The sequence below is a fragment of the Nuphar pumila genome, chromosome 2 (genome assembly GCF_984573655.1).
Source record: "Nuphar pumila chromosome 2, dmNupPumi1.hap1.1, whole genome shotgun sequence".
NCBI classification, from domain to species: domain Eukaryota; kingdom Viridiplantae; phylum Streptophyta; class Magnoliopsida; order Nymphaeales; family Nymphaeaceae; genus Nuphar; species Nuphar pumila.
Window position 1 is genome coordinate 29,027,346 of NC_143250.1, and position 24,327 is coordinate 29,051,672.

Consider the following 24,327-nt stretch of genomic DNA (forward strand, 5'->3'; position numbering starts at 1 on the left):
AATAACAAAAAGATGAAACCCCACTAACCGCTCAGCTAAAATTCCATTGCAAGAATTGTGAGCATATCCACTGGCAAAAAAACATCACAAGTATGCCAAGAGTATCATCAACTATGGTTCACACACGAATCTGTTGCATATACGCCAAAATGAAAGTTTTGCATTACATAGAAGCAGAACACAAACACAGACAAATCTGAATTAATAGAAGTAATAAATCATTAACCAAGATTTGGTCATCAGTCATGGCACTATGTCATGATTAAGTTACCCTAGGTGACAAAACCATATTGGTATGCAATGCCTCGGGAAACTCAGCACTCTGATGATGTTGGCCAAGTCCATGAGATGCATCATCAGCTTGACTTGGTCATAATCAGATAAATGAAACCCAGATTTGGACATCAGTTTTGATATTATGTTACGACCAAGTCACCCAAGGTGGAATACAGCAATCTTTCCATGAAATTCAATACAATGAAAGTGTTGTCTGAGTCCATGAGACACATTGACACCATCACAACCACAATCAGATTGAAGAGTACTGAGATATCATCAAGATTTAAATCACACACACACACACTTTAAAGCTGTCACAGACACCTCACTTAGCATGTGTATCCTGTATCAAGACGATACGACACTCGGACACTTCATCTAGATGATACAACACTTCATCGTCACAGTCAAACCAGTTTCACACAGCCAACAGTGTCATTGACCTTATCTATTTTCTTTAATAATCTTCTTTACTTGTTTCAGATTCACTTGAATTCCATTTCTTTTAAAATGTCATCAATTACATTACACTTCAATTTACTTTCATTATTTGATGACCCTAATTATAGCAATTTAGAATTGTTGTTTTATGTGTATATAGAGGTGTCCCCTTTTCCTCATTATTGAAAATTATCAAATCGCACCAAGCAAATCCTCATTTTGTCCTGCATCCGTATCCATGCGACATAGCTTAAAAGATTTCTTCTGCCAGTAGAGAAAGGTATAATAAATTCAAGACAACCAGGAAAATTATCAGCCTCTCAAATTGCCCATCATCATACTGGCAAGCTCCAATTTCTACAGCAAAGTTTCTGACTCCTAACAAGTAGCATTTGCACACTATATAGCAAGGACATAACATCATCAAAAACATGAGGAAAGATGCTGAGTTTGACATTTTTTTTCCATTCTTTTGACTTTGATATTAACAAATACTCACCTTAAGCAGCCTTCACAATGGGGTGGCCCTCCTCTGTGTCATATCTGGCCATGGAGCTTTGCCCATCCAGATTTTGTACCTCCAAAGAAAATAATCTCTTGAAAAACTCATAGGACACGAAAAATATTGCGCCTTGTGACATGTACATAATCATTCTTGGTGTCAAACCTCTGGAATGAAAGATGACACAGTTAACCAATAATCCAAACCACAGGCCTAGTAATCACAGCACACATACAAGAACCAAGATACAGTGGCAAAAACCTTAAAACTTAAAAGCCTTTACTGACCTTTTTCAAATTTGAACGAACACACATATGCACATGGACACCCTCCCCCCAACCTAAACACATATAAATGTACACACATGCACATGCACATGCACACAGACAACCACCCCACTCTTCACACACATGAACATGGAGACACACACGCCACACCCAACCCCCCCACCACACACAGCATCTTCGTGTATGAACGCATACATAAAGTATAACAATCCTATATGCTTGAGTACATCCCTCTTGCATATTTTGGCTCCATCTCACACTCTCCTGGAGAAGAACCAAACTAAGTGAGACTAAGTGATGCATAGCCGAATGAACTGTGACAAAATATGTAGTGTGAGAGACAAAGCAATGGTAAGTATTTCGTCCTTAGATCACTTGTTCAACTGGCTTGTATATATTTTCCATACAAAGTGTACATTTAAAAGGATTATTGTCTTAACATATCATTTATGGTAAACACTTTGGCACATTTGCAACTGCAAACACCTTTAACTTAAGATCATTAGATCCAACTCCAGGTTTTGAAGAATTTGATTTTTGTTTCTTTTACTTTTTTTGCAAAGACTAGCTTAACTGTTTAATTCTAGCCCTTTTAATTATTTGTTTAAACCACAGTTGTTTCATGCTAATTTGCACCATAATTTCTTAGACTTTAGATGTGACCTATGACTTTGAATTAATGGAACCATGATTTGCTACAGTTTTACAATTGTAACACTTCATTCTGAATTATTTATTTTTGAAGAATAAAAAAATTGAAGAACACCTCATTTTGAATTATGTGAAGCCAGTTGCAATTGATCATTTATTTAATTTATCTTTTGTGTTTATTTTCTTTTTATCAGCAAAAATCTAGTCTTTTTCACTATTTTGTGTTGAAATTTTTCAAGTAATTTATTTTGGATCCTTTTTCACTTTTAGTAACAACTTTTTACATAAATAAGAATTTCATAAAGACTTATTCATATATTTAATACTTAGAAATGACATATTACTTTTTTTTTACTTTCTAATGTTTAATTTTTTTTAATATATGTAATGGATACATTGTTATAACATCATAATTACAGCTTTTATATTTGATAATTATTACATATTTATTCATCCTCAAATTTCATAATTAAGTTTACTTAGTATTGTAGTTTGACCACTTAAATGTGTTTTAATTCTCTTTATGGTCATATTTTTAATTTTTTATAGATATTTTAAATTTTATTTTAGTTTTGTATTATGTAATTGTTATAATTTGTTTACTCAGTACTTTTTCTTTTGTTTGTCATCTAATGTGACTCTTTAATAGTAAACCTTTTGTTTTGTTGGTTGTTAGATTATTACAATATCATTTCACATGTTATAGTAGTACATGTGTTACATGTATATGTTTAATTGTTCATACTGCTTAAATTTGATTTTTTCTACTTTATTCTATGATTTTTTTCTGATTTTTTTTTATGTTTTGTGATTTTTAAAATGAGGATTTTTTGTATCTTACGATACGGTGCGATACACCCGTCTCACCATCCCTTCTGATATGGGTTCTGATACGATGGTTACAACATTGATAGCCATGGCAAGGGTGTAAACCAATTCATCTTTTGTTAAGGCACCAAGCATGACTAGAGTGTGGTGGCGCGTTTTGGTTATCCTCGACACCAAAATGTGCACTCATGCATGTGCGGTTGTTGTTGAGCCACAATGTGGACTGGATCCAAGATCCATGGATTCATTTAAATCTGTTCCAGGACCATGTTGTGTACATTGTATTTCAGTTTACTTTCATGTTTCCTATTCTGTCCCTTATTAATAAATTTGCTTTTATATAGACATCAAGGGAAATATTAACATTTTCCAGCCCCATCAAGCATTGTAATTAAAGCTGAATATAAATAGGAATAAATATCCTCACGTCCCACATTAGGAATAATCATGATTCTTCAGCCCAAACTTCTTCTCATGTTCTCCTTACCTGTGGGTGCTTTGACACATTTGAGATACCAAAAATCTACGATGGTACCAAAGCACAGGCTCAAGAGTCGATCAGCCCCAGGTATACAAACTAGGGTTAGCATGCACAAGAAGCAAGAGAAAGGGAGAAGAACTCGACTTTCATTAAGAGAAAACAAAAGCAATACAACAATAAAGAGTGAAAACCCTAATGGCACTACAGGACAAAATCCTTTGACCATGCCCCCTATCCTTATGTTACAGAAATAGCCTTAAGAATAGATGCATTTACATAAAAAGGGGTTAGCACCAATAGATGCACAACAACCATACTCTCAACACTTCCCCTCAAGCTTGAGATGATGAGAACACAATCATCCCAAGCTTGGAAAGGAATGTCTGAAATGCTTTAAAAGGCAAACTCTTTGTGAAACAATTTGTGACTTGTTGAGTTGTCCCAATATACTTCAAAGAGATAACTCCATCTTGATAGTTTCTCCGAGTAAAGTGACAATCTCAATATGTTTCAGCCTTTTATAAAATTCTGGATTTTTGCCTATCTGGATTGCACTCGGATTGTCACAATGAATTGGGATTCCCTTGTCAACTCTGACCCCCATATCCTCACGTAACCACCTTAACCACATCACCTCTATAGTAACCTGGGTCATAGCCGTATAGTCAGCCTTAGAAGTAGAGACAGCAACTCCTTGTTGCTTTTTTATTTTCCATGATATCAAAGAGTTTATAAGAAAAACACAGAATTTTGTAGTGAAATGACGGTCTCGAGATGCTCCTCCAAAGTCTGCATCACAATAAACTCTCAACTCAAACTCTAATGATGAAGAGAAAAATAATGCATGGCTCATGGTACATCTAACATATCTAATGATTTGCAATGTTGCCACAAAATGAGTGGACCATGGAGCACTTATAAACTGACTCACCACACGAATCGCAAAGGTGATATCAGGTCTGCATATAGTCAAGTAGATCAAACTCCCAACCAATTGTTGATATATAGTAGGATCTTTAGAAGTTCACCATCTGAATGCTTCAATTTACAATTAGCCTCCATAGGAGTATCTACCTGCTTTTTATCTTAACCCAATCTGGCTTTGCTGATCAACTCAGCTGCATACATCAGAATGTATTAATTCAAGTGGCTTAGAAGTGAAGAAGGTTCTTTCTTGAAAGGTAGTGGCCTTCATTTTACCAAAAATACAATCACTACAGTCCTATGTCACATAGGTGCGGGTGCGGGTGCGGGTGCGGGTGCGGGTGCGGGTGCGGGTGCGGGTGCGGATGCGGGTGCGGGTACAGGTACAGATGCGACGATGCGGCACTTTAAAAAAACTTGGGTGCGGGGGTGCGGGGAGCATATATATATAATTTTTAACAGTTTTAAGTTAACACTGTGTATTTGTATGCATTTATGTATTTATATATATAATATAGATAAAAATGGACTTGATTAGGGTTAAATGAATATACTTTTGGATAGAAATGGACCTCAATGTGGTTGACTTTACCTAACACAAAGGAAGTTGTGTCCAAGTGTCGCACCCGCCTGGGTGCAGGTGCGACGCGGGTGCGGTGCCCTGTTAGAAGAGTCCGTGTGACATAGGTACAATCAAAATTTTCATTATAATTTTTTTTAAATGTGGTACATTGGATAATTTAGATATGCTAGGATGACCTAGCCTTTCATGCCACAAAACAATATTCAAATCTTGTACATTGCAACAAAAAGTATTTTGAGGAATGATCAACTGGTCTATGTAGTAAAGATCTTCTCTATGACCTTCACAAATCTGCAACACGGACGGGATATCTTGCACCAAATAATGGTTTGATGAGGAGATTTTACAACCATGATTGGCTATTTGAGAAACAAAAAAAATATTTAAATTGTATTTTAGAATAAATCTAATTTTGGGTATAGAAAACTTTGAAGAATTTTGCAAATTGCCAATTTCTTTAATATCAAGGGAATAACCATCCGCACTAAAGACATTACACCCACTTGAATTATTTTTATATTCGAAAAGCAAAGAGATATTCAAAGTCACGTGAAACGAAGCACCAAAATCCAAAATCCAAGAAACCTTACTTGGAGGAGAAGAAAAGGAAACCACGACACCCGAGATGAAAGAGGACGAACCCTTGAAAAGACATTGTAAGGTCTCCATTAGTTGGATCAAAGACATTTTTTCAACAGATTTTGAATCCCCATTGGTTTCATTCTTTTTCCCTTGATAAGCTTCCACTCTTCGCTCATCATTTCCTTTGAATTCAGGGCAATAAGGCTTAATTTGCCCCGACTTTCCACAATTGCGACAAATAATATTTTTTTCTCCCCTTGAGTTCCTTAGGCTCCGACGTAGCTTTCAATCTAGTTTCCTCCATGCAAACTCCATCTAATACTTCATGAAGGGGTGAAGGTTCATCCTTCTCACGATGGTTAATGTTGACCCTTACATTTTTTAATTTGGGTCAAAGTCCTTACATAAATTGGAAGAATTGCTCTTCTAAGACTTGTTTTTTTTTCTTTGGTAAGCATCATTATTGGTATCACAAATGGGCCCAAATTTGCCCATTTGGTCCCAAAGTCTCTTTAAAGCACTATAATATTCTTGCACACTTTTGTCACCTTTAGTACATTTGTGGATTTTGTTACAGATTTCCCATTTGTGAGCGGCATTATTTTGGGTATAGGTTTGCTTGATAAAAACCAAACTTCATCCACACATGCTCCCCATGAAAAGAGATAGAACTTTAGTATGGCATACTTCCCATGCTTCATAGGCTTTTTTGTACTCCAAGAGAGCATTTTCCCACTTTTTTCCTTTAAGAGTCTCCTCTTTAGTCGCACTATCCTCTCCCATGACAATTTTAGTAAAAATGGGTTGAGATTCCAAAGTAGAACCATCAACCAAGTGTCAAAACTCCTTCCCTACTAAGATTTTTTGATGAGAACAACACTAACAACTTCCTTGTCGGCATCCCATGTCTTCTAATAATTGTCTACCACGCAATCTTCAAACTCAAAAAACAAGAGATCACCAAGGCTCTAATACCACGTAATGAAATACAAGAAATTCAAAGAAATGCCTCTTAGGGGCTTGCAAAATACACAAGTAGGAACACCACCGAGGACCACTATGTTAAGATGATGTATTCTTTGGTGTATATATATATATATACTTATGTATATATTAATATAATATATATCTTCATGTAGCATGTATATATATAAATATTTATATATGTATATATATATATATTTTTTATTTATATATATATAATATATAGTTATATATATATAATATATAGTTATATATATTATATACTCAACCTAGGTTGACTAAGTTCTAGCCATTGGACTAGCTCCAACGGCTAGAAGACTTCTCCTTCTCTCCTTTAAACTCTCTCTCTCTCTTCTCCCTTGTGCCTATATATATGGTGAGTGTGTGTTCCTTTGTAAAGTGAGAGAGTGATAGGTAGTTTTTAGGGTTTTGAGTGATTGTAGTAAGGTTGTTTGTAATTTTGCATTTCTTTTTGTATTAATTAAATTTCATACCTAATAAAATTATTCATTTTAGAATTTTTGTGTTCCATTGTTACTTTTATAGTGAGTATATATTCAAATACATTGTATTTTTTGTTATTGGTATCCATTCCAGAGTGTATCGGGATTCGTGTCATTTTCATGACATGGTATTAGAGCAGGGCATCATGGTCTTGAAAAAAATTTGCATGGTATGGATTCAAGGTCCTCGCATTCTGGTATGTATCTTTGGCCATTTTGGTTTCATATGTAATGGTAGGTAATTTTAAAATATTATATTAAAATATCTTTTTTGAAATTAGGATTTGTTGTCTTTTGATATATAAAGTATATGTTTTAGATTATGGATATGTACGTTGAAAAATTATATTTTACAAAAGTATGCCCTTTTTTATATTCCTATAAGTGTCATGTTTTTCAAAATACTAAATTTTTATGTTGTATTTCTCCCTTGAATATCTCTTAACGCATGCATATGCTTGTTCTTATGCTCATATATGTGTATATATGGCTTATCTTTGAGATTTTTAGTATATCATGATGTTTCCTTAATAATTTTAATTATGTGACCAAGCATGAAGTTTTTTTTGTGAACTTAAGATTATGAATCTTAGAATGTTTTTGCATAGTAGTATCTTTAGAGATAACATGGATATTTTTCATGCGTTTATAAGGTTCTTCTATTATTATGTGAATGTATTATTCCATGTATATTTAAGTGATATTGCCTTCTTTTTTTAAATGTCTTATTGAGTAAAAATTATTCTCAAAGTTGATTGCCTATGTATAATTCTTGTATTATATTCCTAGGTATATACCACAAAGTAGTCTATATGATTACTATTGGATGGAATAATTATGATTTGTCATCATGCATGCATAAAATAATTTTTTAACGTATTATGCATTTTTGTGTGCATTCGTTAGTGAATAAAGATTATATATTTTTCATGTTGTGAGTGTTCTTATAAGCCCCTAAGTGGCTATTATGCTTATGCCCTATTTGTGGGTTTGTTTTTACCTCTTGTTTGAGGTGTGTGAGTGCTTGTTCACTTTTGCAACTCTTAGAAGATTCTTGTGCATTATGGTATTGTATTACATGCTCCTTATAAATATTATATTTGTTGCATTGTGATAAAATTTCTTGTGTGACATGTGTGGGTTCATGATTGGTGATAGTTATGAATGCTATTGAATCTCTAAATATATGGTGATTTATTTGTTCTTTGAGAATATCTATATATGTTTTGGCCCTCTTTAATGTTATATGCCTTTGTTGTATCATAAGTAGACTTGCTTGTATAGACCATGCATATGATTGTATCAATTCATATCTTGTTGTGCAAATGATTGCATCAATTTCATTTTAATTTACCTTTATTGGATTTGATTTGAATTTTTTTTTTTAAATTGGTTCCTATATATGAACTCACTTTTTGAAAATTGATTTTCGTGAGTATATTGCCTTTTTATGGCATTTGAATTGTTCTATCACTGAATTTTATATAATGCATCATTTGTTTCTTGCCTTATTTTATTGGATCGGTGTTAGCCATTGAGGTGAGTTATGCATAGTTGGCAAACCCAGTGAGTCGACTCGGGAATCGCTCCCAGATCCGACCCCAACTAGGTCACGATTCAGGACTGTCGATCCAACCCATTAAATAAATTTTTTTATCATGAATTTTATTATTCTAAGGCATAATTCTTATATAAAGTCACTTGTTATGAAGAATCTAATATTGTTCAATGAAAAAAGTTAATAATCATGTATAATTATATGCTTTTGCAACTTATCTATTGACATATTAGTTTAAAGTTTAGTTATTTTCATGTCTTATTTGTGTGCTTACACTATAAAATTAGAGTCTTGACTTGTCTGAGTCACAAGTTTGCCAACTGGGTTATGTGTGCACCTCAAATCATCTTATCAATCTAGATTCTCAAGTTTTTGACTGACGTGTTGTCATTTACCTTAGGTATGATTGATGGTTGATTGGCCTCTGAACTCATTATTGTTGGAAATCTAAGTTGGTCGTCGGGGTGAATTGTGTGTACACCTCATGTCATCTTGTCAGTATAAGTATGTGACTAACTGGTAGGTGATTGACCTCGGTTTCTATGAATGTGTTTTACCACTTATTTGTTTGTGTGGCCATTGCTATAGTATCAGATGCTTGATTGTTAAATTATGTAATCTAATCATGCAATGTAATATATATATATATATATATATATATATTTTATATATATAAGGTAATACATATACATATATTGATATATATGTATATGTATCTACTTATTATATATATAAAATATATATTTTTAACTGTTTAGCCGTAGGGGTAGTTTAGTCTTTTTACAACATATTCTTTTTAGAATATGTTTTTGTAATTTCCTTTTATTCTTTTTCTTTTGTCTCTTGGGTATGGGACGTGTGGGACGACTTAGAAGTGATTCACGATCCGTCTCGGAAGCGACCTAGGAAGCGAGGGGAAAGCGAAAAAAGAGAAAAATAAATTAAAATAAATTAAAAAAAATGAAAAAAGGGAGAAGTGTGGGGGAAGTGTGCTTCCCATAAAAGGGAAACGCTTCCCTGCATGTTTCAGAAGCGCGACGTTTCGCGCTTTCGAAACGCGATTCGGGGAAGCGCGCTTCCCCATACGCCTAGGCGCTTTCGGTAACTCTGGTTGATACACTTGATTTTTTTAGGATTGGAGATCTAGCGATGTGATTGATTGTGGTGATCAAACTAGTGTTAAGATTTGCAAATATCATTCATTGTGTTATATAGGATTTTAAAAGCTCTTTGTAATTTTTCTAAACTCATTTGCTCTTGTATGAATAATAGTTATTGAAATATTTTCATACATTTTGCATTAAATATGCTTTAGTTGCATGAACAAGGATATTTTAAAATTTGTTGCATCATCAAACTAGTATTAAGATTGTCTTCCATGTTTTGCATAAGTTGAATTAATGTTTTCTAAGCATTTGTTAATAAAAGATTATATTATTTTTACCTTGTGAGTTGTTATGTGTTTTCATTGTGTGCATTCCCGTGGTCCATAAGTAACCAATATCGCATTGATATCTCATTGTATCCTTTGTGGCATTTCTTTGAGATATTGTTGGTTTTATTAATTAGCTTTTTAAGCATGTGTTCTTGAAAGATTTTCATTGTTATTTCTTAAAATTGATCCATGAGTGACCTTTTTTAATTGTATGGCTAATATTGCTTCTAAAATAAAATTGATCTGTGTATTTGACTTTTCTTAAATCTTCATTGAGTGATTGAAATCATTTCTTATCTTCCATTGTGTAAAAATGATTTATTAGACTCCTTTGTGAGTTATTTCTTCATGGTATTGATAATGTTGAAAATTCATACTTGTTATGCATTAATGTGGCTTTTGTGATAGATATATGTGTGCATGATTTTCATGAATGATTAAAGTGATTAATGACTATCGTGTTTGAAATTAATGGTTTTTTAAAATTAATTCTGACTTTAAATAATTTTAAAAAATATTAAATTGACTTATTAAATATTTTCTATGTATTGTATGTTTGTATGCTTGGCCATCCTCTCTCCATAATATATAACTAATATAGTTATCCTTTGAAATCTTCTTATGATATATATGTGTATGGTTGGGATGTTTTATTAACTCTATTTACAAGTTTTCAAGAATTGATGATATTGAAGATCCTCTTAGTAACGGAGCACATGATTGAGCACCCCTCTAAAGAAGCACCAAATAGAAGAACTTGATAAAGTCTATGGAGACATTTTATGTAAGGAGTTTCTTCTTTTGTAATTTCAAACTTACGATGAGTCATTGTAAGTTTGAGGGGGGGGGGGGGGGGGGGGGGTATTAATATGAATGTATTCTTTGGTGTGTGTGTGTGTGTATATATATATATATATATTTATTTATAGTCAACCTAGGTTGACTAAGTTATTGCCATTAGAGGCTATTCCCACAGTTAGAATTCTAGTTGTTGGACTACCTCCAACGACTAGAAGGCTTCTCCTCCTCTCCTTTAAACTCTCTTCTCCTTTCTTGTGCCTATATTTAGGGGTGAGTGTGTACCAGTGTTGTGAAAAGCGTTGAGGCGTAGCGAGGCTCTCCACCAAAATCTGAGGCGAGGCATAAGCCTCGAGGCGCAAAGCGTAAGCCTCAAAAAAAAATTTAACTTAAAAAAAACTATAAAAATTATCTAAAATTATAAATAAATAAGAAATGCTTTATTGATGAAGCGCCAACCAACACGAAATAAAAAATCTCAAATAAATACGAAAAAAATATGAGATTAACATGTAAAAGTAACATTAATGCAACAACTTGATCTATATAAGTATCTAATTGCATAAATATGAGCATTCATTCAATAAAAAAACATTAACAACAAAATGCATATTTGCACTAATACATCATGTCATAATTAAAAAATGCAGGTTAACATTAGCAACCAAATGTTAATGTATTTGTCCAGAATTCTTCAAAATGAGAGTGTTAACATTCACAATTACAACTGAAAGTCCCAAAAAACATATAAATGGCCAATAGCTCTATGATATGAATTAGGGCCTAGGCTCTTATTGTGTCTCGTCATCATCAATATTTAAGTCTACAATATCATCATCTGAAGAATCCATATAAATAGGTTCTTCTTTATCTTCATTCTCAGACTCTTCATCATCTATGCTTTCTTCATTCACGTCCTCAATTACTTCTTTTGCTTTTCTTTTTCCTTCAATAAAAAATCATGTATTAAATATTTATGTTATGTAATTAAAAAAATACATTTATATTCATAGCTAGGTAAAAGGAATATAACTTTACCTCAATCTCTTGAAGACATGTCTTGCCTAGAACCACTTTGTGAAACATGAGGTGAAGTGACTTTTTCAATAGGCACATGCTCAATGGCATTTATGTCGAAGTTCGGATCCAACCATGAATCCTCCAACCAATTGGGATCACTTGGCAACACTGGATCTTCCTTCTCCACAATCCACTCATCATCAGAGTCTATATGATCAAGACATATAGGGTCTTTGGTAGCCCTCCTCTTCATATTTCTCTCTCTTAATTTCATATTGTACATTAAAAAAACCAATGCATTTATCTTCTCTTGTTCAAGTTTATTCCTTCGTTTTGTATGCACCTATAATTTCAAATCATTGATAATCAAATATAAGATAATTAAACTTATAAAAATGTATTTCAAAAATAAAATACAAAGTCACAAACTAATGAGAAAGTACTTCAATTCCTCTCACAGCCCGATGCACTGCATGTCAAACTTAAAATTCGAATTGCAAAATTCATCAACTCAGGATTTTCGTGCCCAAATGAACTCCACCAATCAGCTGCATTCAAATAAAATAATAAAAATTTGATAAAAACATTAAGAATGTCATAATTAACAAAAACATACAAAAAATATTGACAAATAACAACATAATTGCAAACTTACCAGGACTTTTTAATTTTCTTGTTGTAACAGTTGCCTCTCTGCCAAACAAGCCCTTTGAGAATACAAAGTCACAAACCAATGAGAAAGTACTTCAATTCCTCTCACAGCCCGATGCACTGCATGTCAAAATACAAAGTCACAAACCAATGAGAAAGTACTTCAATTCCTCTCACAGCCCGATGCACTGCATGTCAAACTTAAAATTCGAATTGCAAAATTCATCAACTCAGGATTTTCGTGCCCAAATGAACTCCACCAATCAGCTGCATTCAAATAAAATAATAAAAATTTGATAAAAACATTAAGAATGTCATAATTAACAAAAACATACAAAAAATATTGACAAATAACAACATAATTGCAAACTTACCAGGACTTTTTAATTTTCTTGTTGTAACAGTTGTCTCTCTGCCAAACAAGCCCTTTGCCTTTTTAAATGCATCGAATTGTGTTGTAATTTTCAATCGAATATTTGCATCAGAAACTAATTTTTCAATACAATCATAAAAGTCACTCATAACTTTTCTACCAGGGTTGAATTTGTCAGCATAATGAAAATGTGGATTTAAATAATAGGCAGTTGCATGCAAAGGCTTATGAAATTGCAAGTCCCATCGTCTATCAATGATATCCCAAATAGGTTTATATTTTCTTTCGACATTGTCAAGGTTTGAAGCAATTTCCTCCTTCGCTCTATACATTGCCTCATATAAAAATCCCATAGCAGGTTCGTCTGCATCAACAAGTCGCAACACTTTCACGAGAGGTAGTGTAGCTTTAATTGCATATGATATGGCAGCCCAAAACTTATGATCATTAAGAACAATATAAGAAATGTTCTTAGCATCAGATTTCTTATAGTAATTAGATGTTCTAAAATTTGAAGATAAGAACATCGACTTTAACTCTCTCTTGTAACATCCAATACTATGAAGTGTAAGATATGTTGTGGCAAAACGAGTGACGGTTGGACGCAGAAGTTCCTTTTTCTTTATGAATTTTCTCATTAAATTTAATACCCATGCATGACTATAAATGTATCTTGTAAATTTTTTTGCCTTTTCCACTGTATCTTTAAAAAATGATATTTTTCCAATATCTTCTAACATAAGATCCAAGCAGTGCGTTGCACATGGTGTCCAAAAACATGTTTTTCCTGTTATTAACATATTTTCAGCTGCCACATAATTTGGTGCATTATCCGTAATGAATTGCACCATATTACTTTCACCAACTTCTTTAACAACTTCTTCAAACAACTTACACAAATTTACACCAGTTTTTTCCATGTTGCTGATGTCAACGGACTTCAAAAATACTGTCCCAGATGAGTTGTTCATAAGAAAATTAATTAAGTTTTTTCCTTTTTCATCTGTCCAACCATCTGCCATAATACTACAATCAACCTTTGGCCATTCTTTTTTGAACTCTTTCAAAATTTCATGAGTACAATCTACCTCGTGATTTAAAATCCACGTTCTGATCTCATGATAAGAAGGCGGTTTGAACCCTCGCCCATAATTTGCAATAGCTTCTACCATTGCACCAAAATATAGACTGTTGCAAAGATTAAATGATAAGGCATTTGCATAAAAAAATCTACCAATGGCACGACATACATTTTTTCTTTCATCCCTTTTGAAAACAGTGTTTATTGTTGTTTATCGTGCTTCTTTGTTCACAAAAAGGTCCATAGGACCACCTGTACTTGTTTTTGCATCACTACATGATCCACTAGTTTCTTTATTCACATTATCGTTTGTTGATGATCCAAAATAGACACTTCTCCCGATATCCAACTTGTTTTGTTCTAACTCTTCTTTCTTTTGTTTTTGATCTTTTAGATGATTCTGAAAAAATCTTTTCAAATCAGGTGGAACCGCTTCGCACATGCTTACACCATGCTTTGTGCCAGCTAAGTGATGTTTTAGCCTGTAGATGCCTCTTGTAGTCTCTTTATGACAGTAATTGCAAATTACATGTCCTACGAGTTTGGAATCTTTAGTAGGATTTGGAACTTTAACTCCATGATCCCATCCTACATCTTTGGCCATTGTTCAACTGCAAAAATACATAACACAAAATATATATTAACATCATGCATTCTGTTGACCACATTACATGAAAACAAATGCAAAATAGACAATCCTGGTGTATAAGCTATATAGGAATCCTAGAAAAAAACATAATTGAGCAACAGGAGCTACGTTGCTCATGTGTGCCAAAGTAATAGAAACAAAACAATGACGGCATACATAACTCTTCTGTAATGTAACAGACTAATATGCAACATGCTAACGGAAGGCATAATAGTCAAGAAGTTGCAAATCTATCAAAATATAATGTGAGTTGAAAGGTCCTTTAAGTAATTTGTTCATCTTAACCAGGTTTGGTTCGTTGCAGGTTTTGTAAACCAAACCCATGATTGTGATCTCTTTAGTTCTTTTAGTTGAAAAAGTTATATGACGGTGAATTATGAGGGTGGGGTGTGTTACACGCACACAAGGGCTCTCAAAAGAAAAAAAAAAGACCAACCTTTCATCAGGATCCAAACCCAACCATGGAGGCCACAATGGCAAGGGTGAGGTATGAAACAGAGCCATTTCTCATGCACCCGACCATGGAGGCCACAATGACAATGACAAAAGCTCCAAAACAGAGCCATTTAGCCTATCAGCGCAGTTTGGGAAAAAGATCCCAAACAGTCACTCTCTGTAAATCCCCCGAGAGAATCCGATCAAGTTTCTCTAGCCGGTCATTCTGGCCAATGCAGAGAAGCAGCGAACATGTTCATCCCGGGCCTGCAATGCTTCCTTCTTGTTTAACCAACACTGGATATATACGTAGTATGTTTGGTTTTCATAAATAGGAAAGGATTGACTTTCATAAATTTACCTGAAGCATGCAGCATTTTTCATGGAATGCAAATGCTTCAACTCGCAAGCAAAATTCCCAACTTCACAAAGATCACACTTATCATAACTTGGAACAAGCTAACAGTCGAACAAAGATAATTTAAAACCAACCACAAATATTAAAAATACACCCCTATGCAATTTTTGCCGAACAATGTCAAAGCCTAACATGTGATGCTCACCGCAAGCACGCATCGATGGCTGATTGAACCAGGAGATGAGGTTTAACTACTACAAATCACAGGCAGGAGCACAGGTGGGCCAGTCACAACTTGTGGCAATCATACACGAATTCTAGGAATGACAAGCAAACGGGCATCTCGATCACGATTAAGCGGGAATATTGTGAATCATGTTAAGCAGAAGAATGAACAAGCAAGCAGGGGGTAACCCCCTGCCGAAGAGAGGTGACGATAGGGGGCTCTGCCCCCCTGTCGGTCGACCCCTCAAAAGAAAGGCAGGGGGTAACCCCCTGCCTGACGACAAGGTGAGCGACAGGGAGCGGAGCCCCCTACCGAAAAAGAAAGAGACAGGGGGCTTCGACCCCCTGTCGGTCGACCAAGAGAGAAAAGCAAAGGGGGGGAACCCCCTGCCCACGAAAGGCGATGACAGGGGCTCCGCCCCCCTGTCGGTCGACCAAGAGAGAAAAGCAGAGGGGGGGGGGGGGACCCCTGCCCACGAGAGGCGACGACAGGGGGCCCCGCCCCCTTGTCAGTCGACCCCAAAAGAAAGGCAGGGGGTAATCCCCTGCCAAAGAGAGGCGATGACAGGGGGCTCTGCCCCCCTGTCGGTCGACCCATCACGGAGAAGAAGAAGCAAAGAAGGTTTACCTGTCACCGGAAAACGCAAAGGAAAGGCGGCGTCGGGGATGTCGGTCGAGGTCGTCGGAACGAACGGCGGTGGCGGTGAGTCGCCGGCGCCAACGCAACAGAGAAAAGACGGTGGTGGCCGGCGGGTCGCCGATGCCTTCTCAGCATAGGAAAGAAGAAGGTGGAAGAGGCGATGACCGGCGGCAGGTGGTGGCCGGCGACAGCGGTCGCGGGGGACGAGAGGGGATGGACTCGAGAGAGAAGGGGCGAGGGCTTTTTCCCCTCGCCCTAAGGCGCCTGTATCTTTTTTAAATACACAGGTTCTTGATCCTTCGAGAATACGAGCCCGAGTTCGGGTCAGACTCGGGTCCGGGCCATCGGATTTTTTAATGCGCGCCTCACAGTGAGGCGCGCCTCGCCTCAAGGCATACGCCTCAAGGCGCTTGAGGCGTACGCTTTTACGGTATTGCGCTTTTTAAGTGCGCCTCAAGGCAAAATGCCCTCGCCTCAAGGCGAGGCGCGCTTTTTGCGCCTTGAGGCGCGTTTTTAACAACATTGGTGTGTACCTTTGTAAAGTGAGAGAGTGATGGGTAGTTTTTAGGGTTTTGAGTGTTTGAGTAACTGTAGTGAGTTTGTTTGTAATTTTGTATTTCTTTTTATATTATTTAAATTTTATATTTAGTAAAATTATTCATTTTATAATTGTTGTGTTTCATTGTTACTTCTATGGTGAGTCTGTATTCAAATACATTGGATTTTTGGTTCTTCGTATCCATTCTGGGTGCATCGAGATTTGTGCCATTTTCACGACACACTTAAGATACAAACACAAGCACAATGCCAATAATAGGCAACACAAGAGCATATAAAATATGTATTTGTATTCCAAAGAGTGATTGAAACAAGCATACAGCAAGAAGGGGATTACTCCCTTTTATATAGAGAAGAGAGGCCATATAGAGCCTTTGGGAATCACCCCAGTAGCTATAAATATAGTTGTTGGGGAGGTCCCAACAGCTCTAATGGCTAAGGACCATTATGTCCTTAGCTAAAAATAAAAAGACAAATAGAAAAAGAAAAAAGAGAAAAAAATAAAATACTAAAGTTTCCCTAATGGGCAAAGCCTATTACACAGTAAAATGACAACAGTATCCCTAATGGGTATTACCTATTACCAGCACAAGAAAAATATATATACATATTTATATGTATATATGCATATACAACCATATTATACACCTATATATGTACAATTTATGCTCTATAGCTTTAAGGCCTTTTGAATTAATTTAATTTGATGTATGGAGCCCAATTCCTAATGATTCTCCTTCTAGCAGAAAGTATTATGTCATGTTTATTGATGGCTACTCATGTTATTCTTATATTTTTTCATGAAATATAAATCTGGAGTCTTTAAAGTCTTCCGCAAATTCTACGTTACGATAAAAATGCAATTTTCTGCTTCTATTCTTACTTTCAAAGCAATAGTGGTGGCAAGTACATGTCAAAGGAATCTACTAACTTGGACAAGAGAATAAGATTAATCATAGATTATCTTGCCCATGAACACTTCAATTAAATGGAGTTGCTGAAACAAAGGCCTTTCTATGATATATATAAATGTGGGATCCATATTTCTTTGTGGACAAAAGCTTTTCATACAGCAATCTATGCCATAGATTATACGAAATGCATCTTGAATATAGTATTTTGAAGGACAACAAATACACTTTGTACGTACATGTTGAAAAAGCATTAGAAATAAGTTTGGTGATAATGTTGTGAGATGTAGGTTTGTTGGACATGCAGATAATTGTAACGACTATCACTGTTGTGATCCTGCAAATCATTGCATTCATATACCAAGTATTGCTTTTGATGAGTATTCCTTTTCATAATGTGCATTCAGATTTGATCCAGGAAAATGAAGTGACGGATGTTGTAGTACATCAGCCATGGTTAAATGCGAAATTATTTTATAGCATATCACACTCCTTGCCAAAATAAGAGGAAATGCCCGTTGATAGTAACCAATGTGATGAGAATGAACAGAAGCATAATGAAGATGTACACGAGAAGACTCAAGGAAGCTCTAGGTGGTCAGGTATATGTGAGGCATGACAGAAGACTATTGGTTGAAGCAGGTGTCTAATTAATCATCAGTATGAGTGGGTGGTCGAGTGAGGTAGCTGAGACAAGGTTTATGGGAATCAAGATTCTGAGATCTATATTGTTTTGTGAAAATCAAAGTTGTATTAAGATCTCATTAAATCCTATACATCCTGATTCTATTGATATAGGAATTCAGTTTCCCTCAGGCATCCTAATTCTTATGTTCACACGATCTCACATATTGCTTCCTACATGATCCCATATACTACTTCCTACTCGCTTCCTGCTTCAAATCCTCTAAAAGATTGAAATAACCTCTTTCTAATTTTGATTCTCGTATTGCTTCCCACTATGGCAACTATGGAATGACTATTTAAAATATTACTATAATGTATCACAACATTATCATGATAGTTTTATTTTTTTTGTTCTTTAATAATTTAAATATGCCTTTTATTATTCCATAGTTTTTTATTTTTCTAACCTTTTGTACACTTTTGCAATAAAATATATGAACAAAATCTATTCTTTCCTACCTTTTCTGTTATTTTTATATTTTTCAAAAATGCCAACATTTTTCTGATATTTCTGAGATTTATAGAAAATCCTTTATTATCCCAAAACATTGCCTTAAAATATTGCAAGACCAATTTTGTGGCTATGTTCCGAAGGTATTTAAACTCTGGAAAATACAGATACCACCACCCCTTTCACGAGCCCCAAAGGGGTTTGGCGCAATGGGATGGGGCCTAGGTCGCTAGGCAGGTGGTCTAGGTTCAAATCCCATGGGCATCACCCCTTGCACAAGCCGAAGTGTGGCAACTCCCTGGGGGCAACGGGTAAGCCCACGGAATTTTACGCTGCCAGGACAGTGATCGCAAGAACGGCAGGCAGAGCCAGCACGGTTAAGTCCCTGATCCTGGGGGCAGTTTTTTCGTGTAAATATAAAAAAAAAACACCCCTTTTCACCGGGCAGACTCCCAAAAGGACATAAGCATTTCCACTTCCAGATCCTATCAATAAAGCCCCATAAAACCCATGGAATCCCATTCCGACCAAATTTATACAACCTAAGCATTATACATTGATCTGACTCAGCCTATGACCCGTTCATAATGGGCCAAGCAACCATTATCATTTTAGGAAAGCAAATGCAAGCCTATAAAAATGCACCTGTAAAGGCCTCTAAGACCTTCTTGATTTGATATTTCTCTGAAGGCATGGAAAACACCATCATAAACTTTGAGCGACCCAGGCGTCTGCTTAATTACAAATTTGTTAGGAGCATAAATAGGAACCATGAATAAGAATTGGCATTGCAATCAATGCACCAAAGATAATTCATGCATCATTGCTAAACAATACTATGTCAAAGTGTGGAACAAAGAAGCATGTTCAGTCGTTGTCACATCATCAACAAAGCTTTCACAGAAATGCATTAGTACCATCAAGGAAAAAATTGGAGACTTGAATCGCTGGATCTTTAAGAGCTACATGGTACTCAAATCAAAAAACAATCTTTTAATACTTTTATTTGTTGAACATAGCATAACAAATATGGTAATCCCATGATCAGGTGACAATTCAAAGACCATCTCCATGATGTAACAATGGAGACAAATTTCCAATACAACAGAAACAACCAGTAGGTCACACAAATATCAATTTATCAGGCATTTTAAGAGGTTAAAAGTTGGACAACCTTCTGAATTCTTTTAATACTACATATGGCTTGGAATACAGTTCAGTTTTTAGTATTCAATTACAGTTGCAATGCTGACAGAAGATGAACATTAGGTTGAGGTCTAGACCTTCTAACCAACATGGTTGTAGCATGCATAGTTTTTTGACTCAGTATCCTGATCCTGATCCTTCTATCCATTTCCAACATGTGCATCACCTATGCCCACACTCCACAGGCAGAATCACCATTAGCACAGACTTGCATGTTCTAATTCCAACATAAGTGAGACTTGCAGGGACACTCCCTTCAGACAAGAGTTGGGATCTATCACGATAAACTTCAGGATGGCAAAGTGCACTAAATCTAAAATCCTATTGGAGAAACTTGAATTAAAATTTAAACTCACAGATAAGTATCCAGAAATTTAAGAGATCTACTTAGCTTAAAACGTATACATATTTTATTTAAAAAAAAAAAAACAGACTTTCAATCATGGCAACTTGACTTCAAAGTGATAGCATGGATGACAAGGTTTTATATTTATGATGGTTTTAGGTGGAAAAGAGAAGGGCATTGAAGATTATAATCATGCAAATTTGTATACACAATTGCAATTTTGGGCTTGTAGGTGGTTATATTCAAATTTAAACATATTACAGGACATTTTGATCAAATGTTTCTATAGGGCACATAATCATATCATATATCTTAACTCTGTCACTAGTGTGGTTTGTTCTACTAATCCAATCCCATGCCTAGATGAAGGAGAAAGGTTGTGTCAGTGGCAAAGGCCGTGAAACAACCTCAATGAGTTTTTGACATAACAAAAAAATTAGATATCATACCATTATATGATTTTAAAAAGATATGCATTGTCAGTAATGTGCAAAGGTACCTAACTTGAAATTTGTTAGTACCTTCCCCCTACACTTTACAAACAAATAACAAATCTTGGGCATGAAGGACGAATTGGTTTAACTAAATTTATTCCTTAAATGATAGAGATCTTATGCAATGTGGTTTCAAAGATCATAACACTCATAGAAATTATATGATACATTGAAATCAAGGCATACTAACCTGAGTTTGCAATCTTGTTTTAATAACATCAAAAGGAGTGGTAAATAATGCTGCAGTAGAACCAGCTAGGCCCCCAAAAATAAGCTGAAAGAGGACCAGTTCAAGTCACAATGACAATCATATGAAAGACGGATGAATATTAAAAATATTTTGTTGGAGAAGCCCGTGCATATTTATATTTTAATTGCCAAAGTTGCATACTTGATTAATCAGTTCAAGAATATCTAATGCAGTCATTGTCTTATAAAAAGGATCTAGAATCAACAAAGAATCACTTTCCAAGTAAATTCACAGGACAAGAGAAAGCTGCAAGAGGATCACTTCAAGTCACAAATCTAACCAGATGAAATATGAATATTGAAAAACCTCATAGAGGAATGTATTTTAAATTATGAAAGCAATCACGTTTTAAAAAGATCTAAGTCGTACATTCAGCTATAAGCAAAATGTAGAATTAGCATATCAATCAAGCTCTAGTAATTAGTTGAAATTGATAGGTAGGGGCTGAAACTTAACAAAGCAAGGTGGTATAAGGGTGCATAAGTCATCCTTATTTAAGTTGAAATTAACTATAAAAGATTGCCACCAACCCAAAAGCTTAAGAGAAAACAAAAGCAGACACAACTATAATTTGACAAGCATTGAGCTGCTTGTTTATGAAAAATATAATATATAAACATCACCAAGATTTTGTCTTTGTTATGCAAACTATGAACAGGGAGATAAAGAAGAAGACATAAGATTTTATGTGGTTCAGCACTCGGGCCTATGTCCATGGGCGAGGGAGGAGCGAAAATACACTTGCAAAATGTATGAGATACAATGGCAATACAAGAGAACTCTCAAAACCCTAATCCCCAATACTACCAAAACTCTCTCTATCTCAAAAAAAATAGAGGTGGCTCCTCATAAAAGAAAGAAATCCCAAAGTAACATATGAGAAAATCATGAAAATAGGTCAAGTACAGGATTCTCATTGTACAGTCTTCAAAATATTATTCGGATCAGGTCATGGAACGATAGGTCCAGAATTCAAGACATTCACAACAAATCTCCCCCTTTGATGCAGCGGCAATGCGTAAACAAGAACAAAAAGCCGGAAAAACACAATCGCGCAAAGAAAACTTTAAAGTGAATGAAACTCAGAATCTCACTTAGGGCAAAAAAACAGAAAGCCTCAAAGAAATTGGTTTCTCCTCTCCAAAAACAAAACCCCCCCTCACGTAACCCTATTCTACTATATTTATAGAAGTTTTTGGATACGGACCCGGATCCATTACAATTGATCCAAAAGGATCCAAATGATAATACGTAAAAAGAAACAAATAACCACACGGAATAAGTATCCAACTGGACTTAAGTACTATGCCACTGCCATCCACAATCCGAATGTAATCTCGCCTCTATCGAACCTTCGCCCGTCCTCTTGTCTCGGGACCGTTCTCGACGTTGCATCCATCGCATCCATCTGCTCGTCTACCCCGGAGGGGCGTGGGACCCGCAGTGCCAACCCTGGGTGCGGTATAGTCTGGGCTTCCTGCACTGCATCATTCTCCCCGGGTTGGGAAGAAGTCGCCTCTGACGACTTATTGTCACCACAGTAGGCGTATAGATCAGACACATTGAAGATAGGCGAGATGTGTCAATCTTCCGGCAAGTCAAGCAAATATGCATTCGTACCCAAACGCTGGAGGATCTTAAAAGGACCATGCTTCTTGGGACTCAACTTATTGTAGGTTCCAACTGGGAAATGCTCAGGACGAAGGTAAACCCACACTAATTGACCGACTTCAAACTGGACATCACGACGACCTTGGTCTACAAAGGCCTTGTAAGCTTCGTAACTTTCAGTCAGTTAGTTTGAACCTGCTGGTGAATATCACGCATATATTCAACATCAATGGCATCAGGGGTTGGGTCAAGAACATTCGACACAGGGGCTAGGTCTACCACATGAGTAGGGGAACAACCATACACTACTTGAAAAGGGGTTTTGCCCATCGACCTGTTAATAGAGCTATTATATGCAAACTTAGCTTGGGGCAATACCAAGTCCCAAGTTTTGATGTTTTCCTCGACAACACTCTTAAGCAAATTCCCTAAAGTACGATTCACAATTTCAGTTTGACCATCAGTTTGTGGGTGATATGCACTATTGAATTGAAGCTTGGTTTTCAATAAAGCCCATAGGGATTTCCAAAAGTGACTCAGAAAACGCGTATCACGATCTGACGTGATAGAATGTGGTAACCCATGGAAACGTGCAATATCCTTAAAATAGTAAGAAACTACAAGAGAGGCATCTGTGGTACGCTTGCAAGAGACAAAAATAGCCATTTTGGAAAACCGGTCAACCCTAACTAAAATAGTCAAACCCACACACGGTTTTAGGAAGACCCAAAATGAAATCCGTAGAGACATGCTCCCAAGGACGCTCAGGAATAGGCAACGGTGTGTACAAACCACTATTCTGGCGATGACCTTTAGACACTTGACACACACGACAACACTGAACAAATTTAACATCCTTACGCATTTTGGGCCAAAAATAGCGCTCATCCAACAATGCAAAAGTCTTGTCATGTCCAAAATGCCCAGCTAATCCTCCTTCATGCAATTCTGAAATCAACTGTAGCCTAAGAGAGAATGCCGGAATACACAACTTATTGCCACGAAAAAGGTAACCATCATGTATCGAAAATTGCGAATTTGATAATCCTTTTGAAGAGAGGCATTCTTCCCAGACTTGTTGAAAATCAGGATCAGTCGGATACAATTCTTTACATTGTTCAAAACCAATCACTTGCACCGACATAGTCATCAAAAGACTGCTTTTCTGACTAAGGGCGTTAGCTACCTTGTTGAGAGTACCAGACTGATGACGAAGAGTAAAAGTGTACTCTTGCAAGAAACTGACCCACTTAGCATGTCTAGCACTTAACTTCTTTTGATTGTTTAAATATTTTAGTGCCTCGTGATCCGTGTACAAAACAAATTCTTTATAAATAAAATAATGCCTCAAGTAACGAAGGGCTTGTACAACGGCATAAAATTCAACATCATAAGTAGAATATTGTTGATTTGCCAGAGTCAATTTTTCACTAAAAAAAACAACAGGCTTACAATTTTGACTCAGGACCACGGCTGTCACGGGCCTATTTCCTTCAATGGGCCAGCGCGGCGCGACGGTCCTTCCTTACCGCCGCAAGCCTACTC

General features: G+C 35.9%; 2 protein-coding genes across 2 annotated transcripts in view; both read right to left on the reverse strand.

Annotated features, from left to right (window-relative positions):
* Positions 1–1,061: 1,061 nt before the first annotated feature.
* Positions 1,062–24,327, reverse strand: part of LOC149845119 (Mitochondrial substrate carrier family protein) — a 49,898-nt gene continuing 26,632 nt past the window's right edge. The window contains exons 7-9 of the mRNA XM_089995524.1: positions 21,112–21,195; positions 19,521–19,606; positions 1,062–1,389 (exon numbers count right to left, since the gene is read on the reverse strand). Of these exons, the coding sequence (XP_089851650.1) occupies positions 1,221–1,389; positions 19,521–19,606; positions 21,112–21,195 (339 nt within the window). The 3' untranslated portion in view covers positions 1,062–1,220. The remainder of the gene's footprint in view (positions 1,390–19,520; positions 19,607–21,111; positions 21,196–24,327) is intronic.
* Positions 12,652–13,902, reverse strand: LOC149845120 (uncharacterized). Its single transcript, XM_089997124.1, has 3 exons — positions 13,786–13,902; positions 13,033–13,098; positions 12,652–12,832 (listed from the first exon to the last, which is right to left on the reverse strand). Exons 1-3 carry the CDS (start codon positions 13,900–13,902, stop codon positions 12,671–12,673), a joined length of 345 nt encoding a protein of 114 aa, XP_089853250.1. The 3' UTR covers positions 12,652–12,670.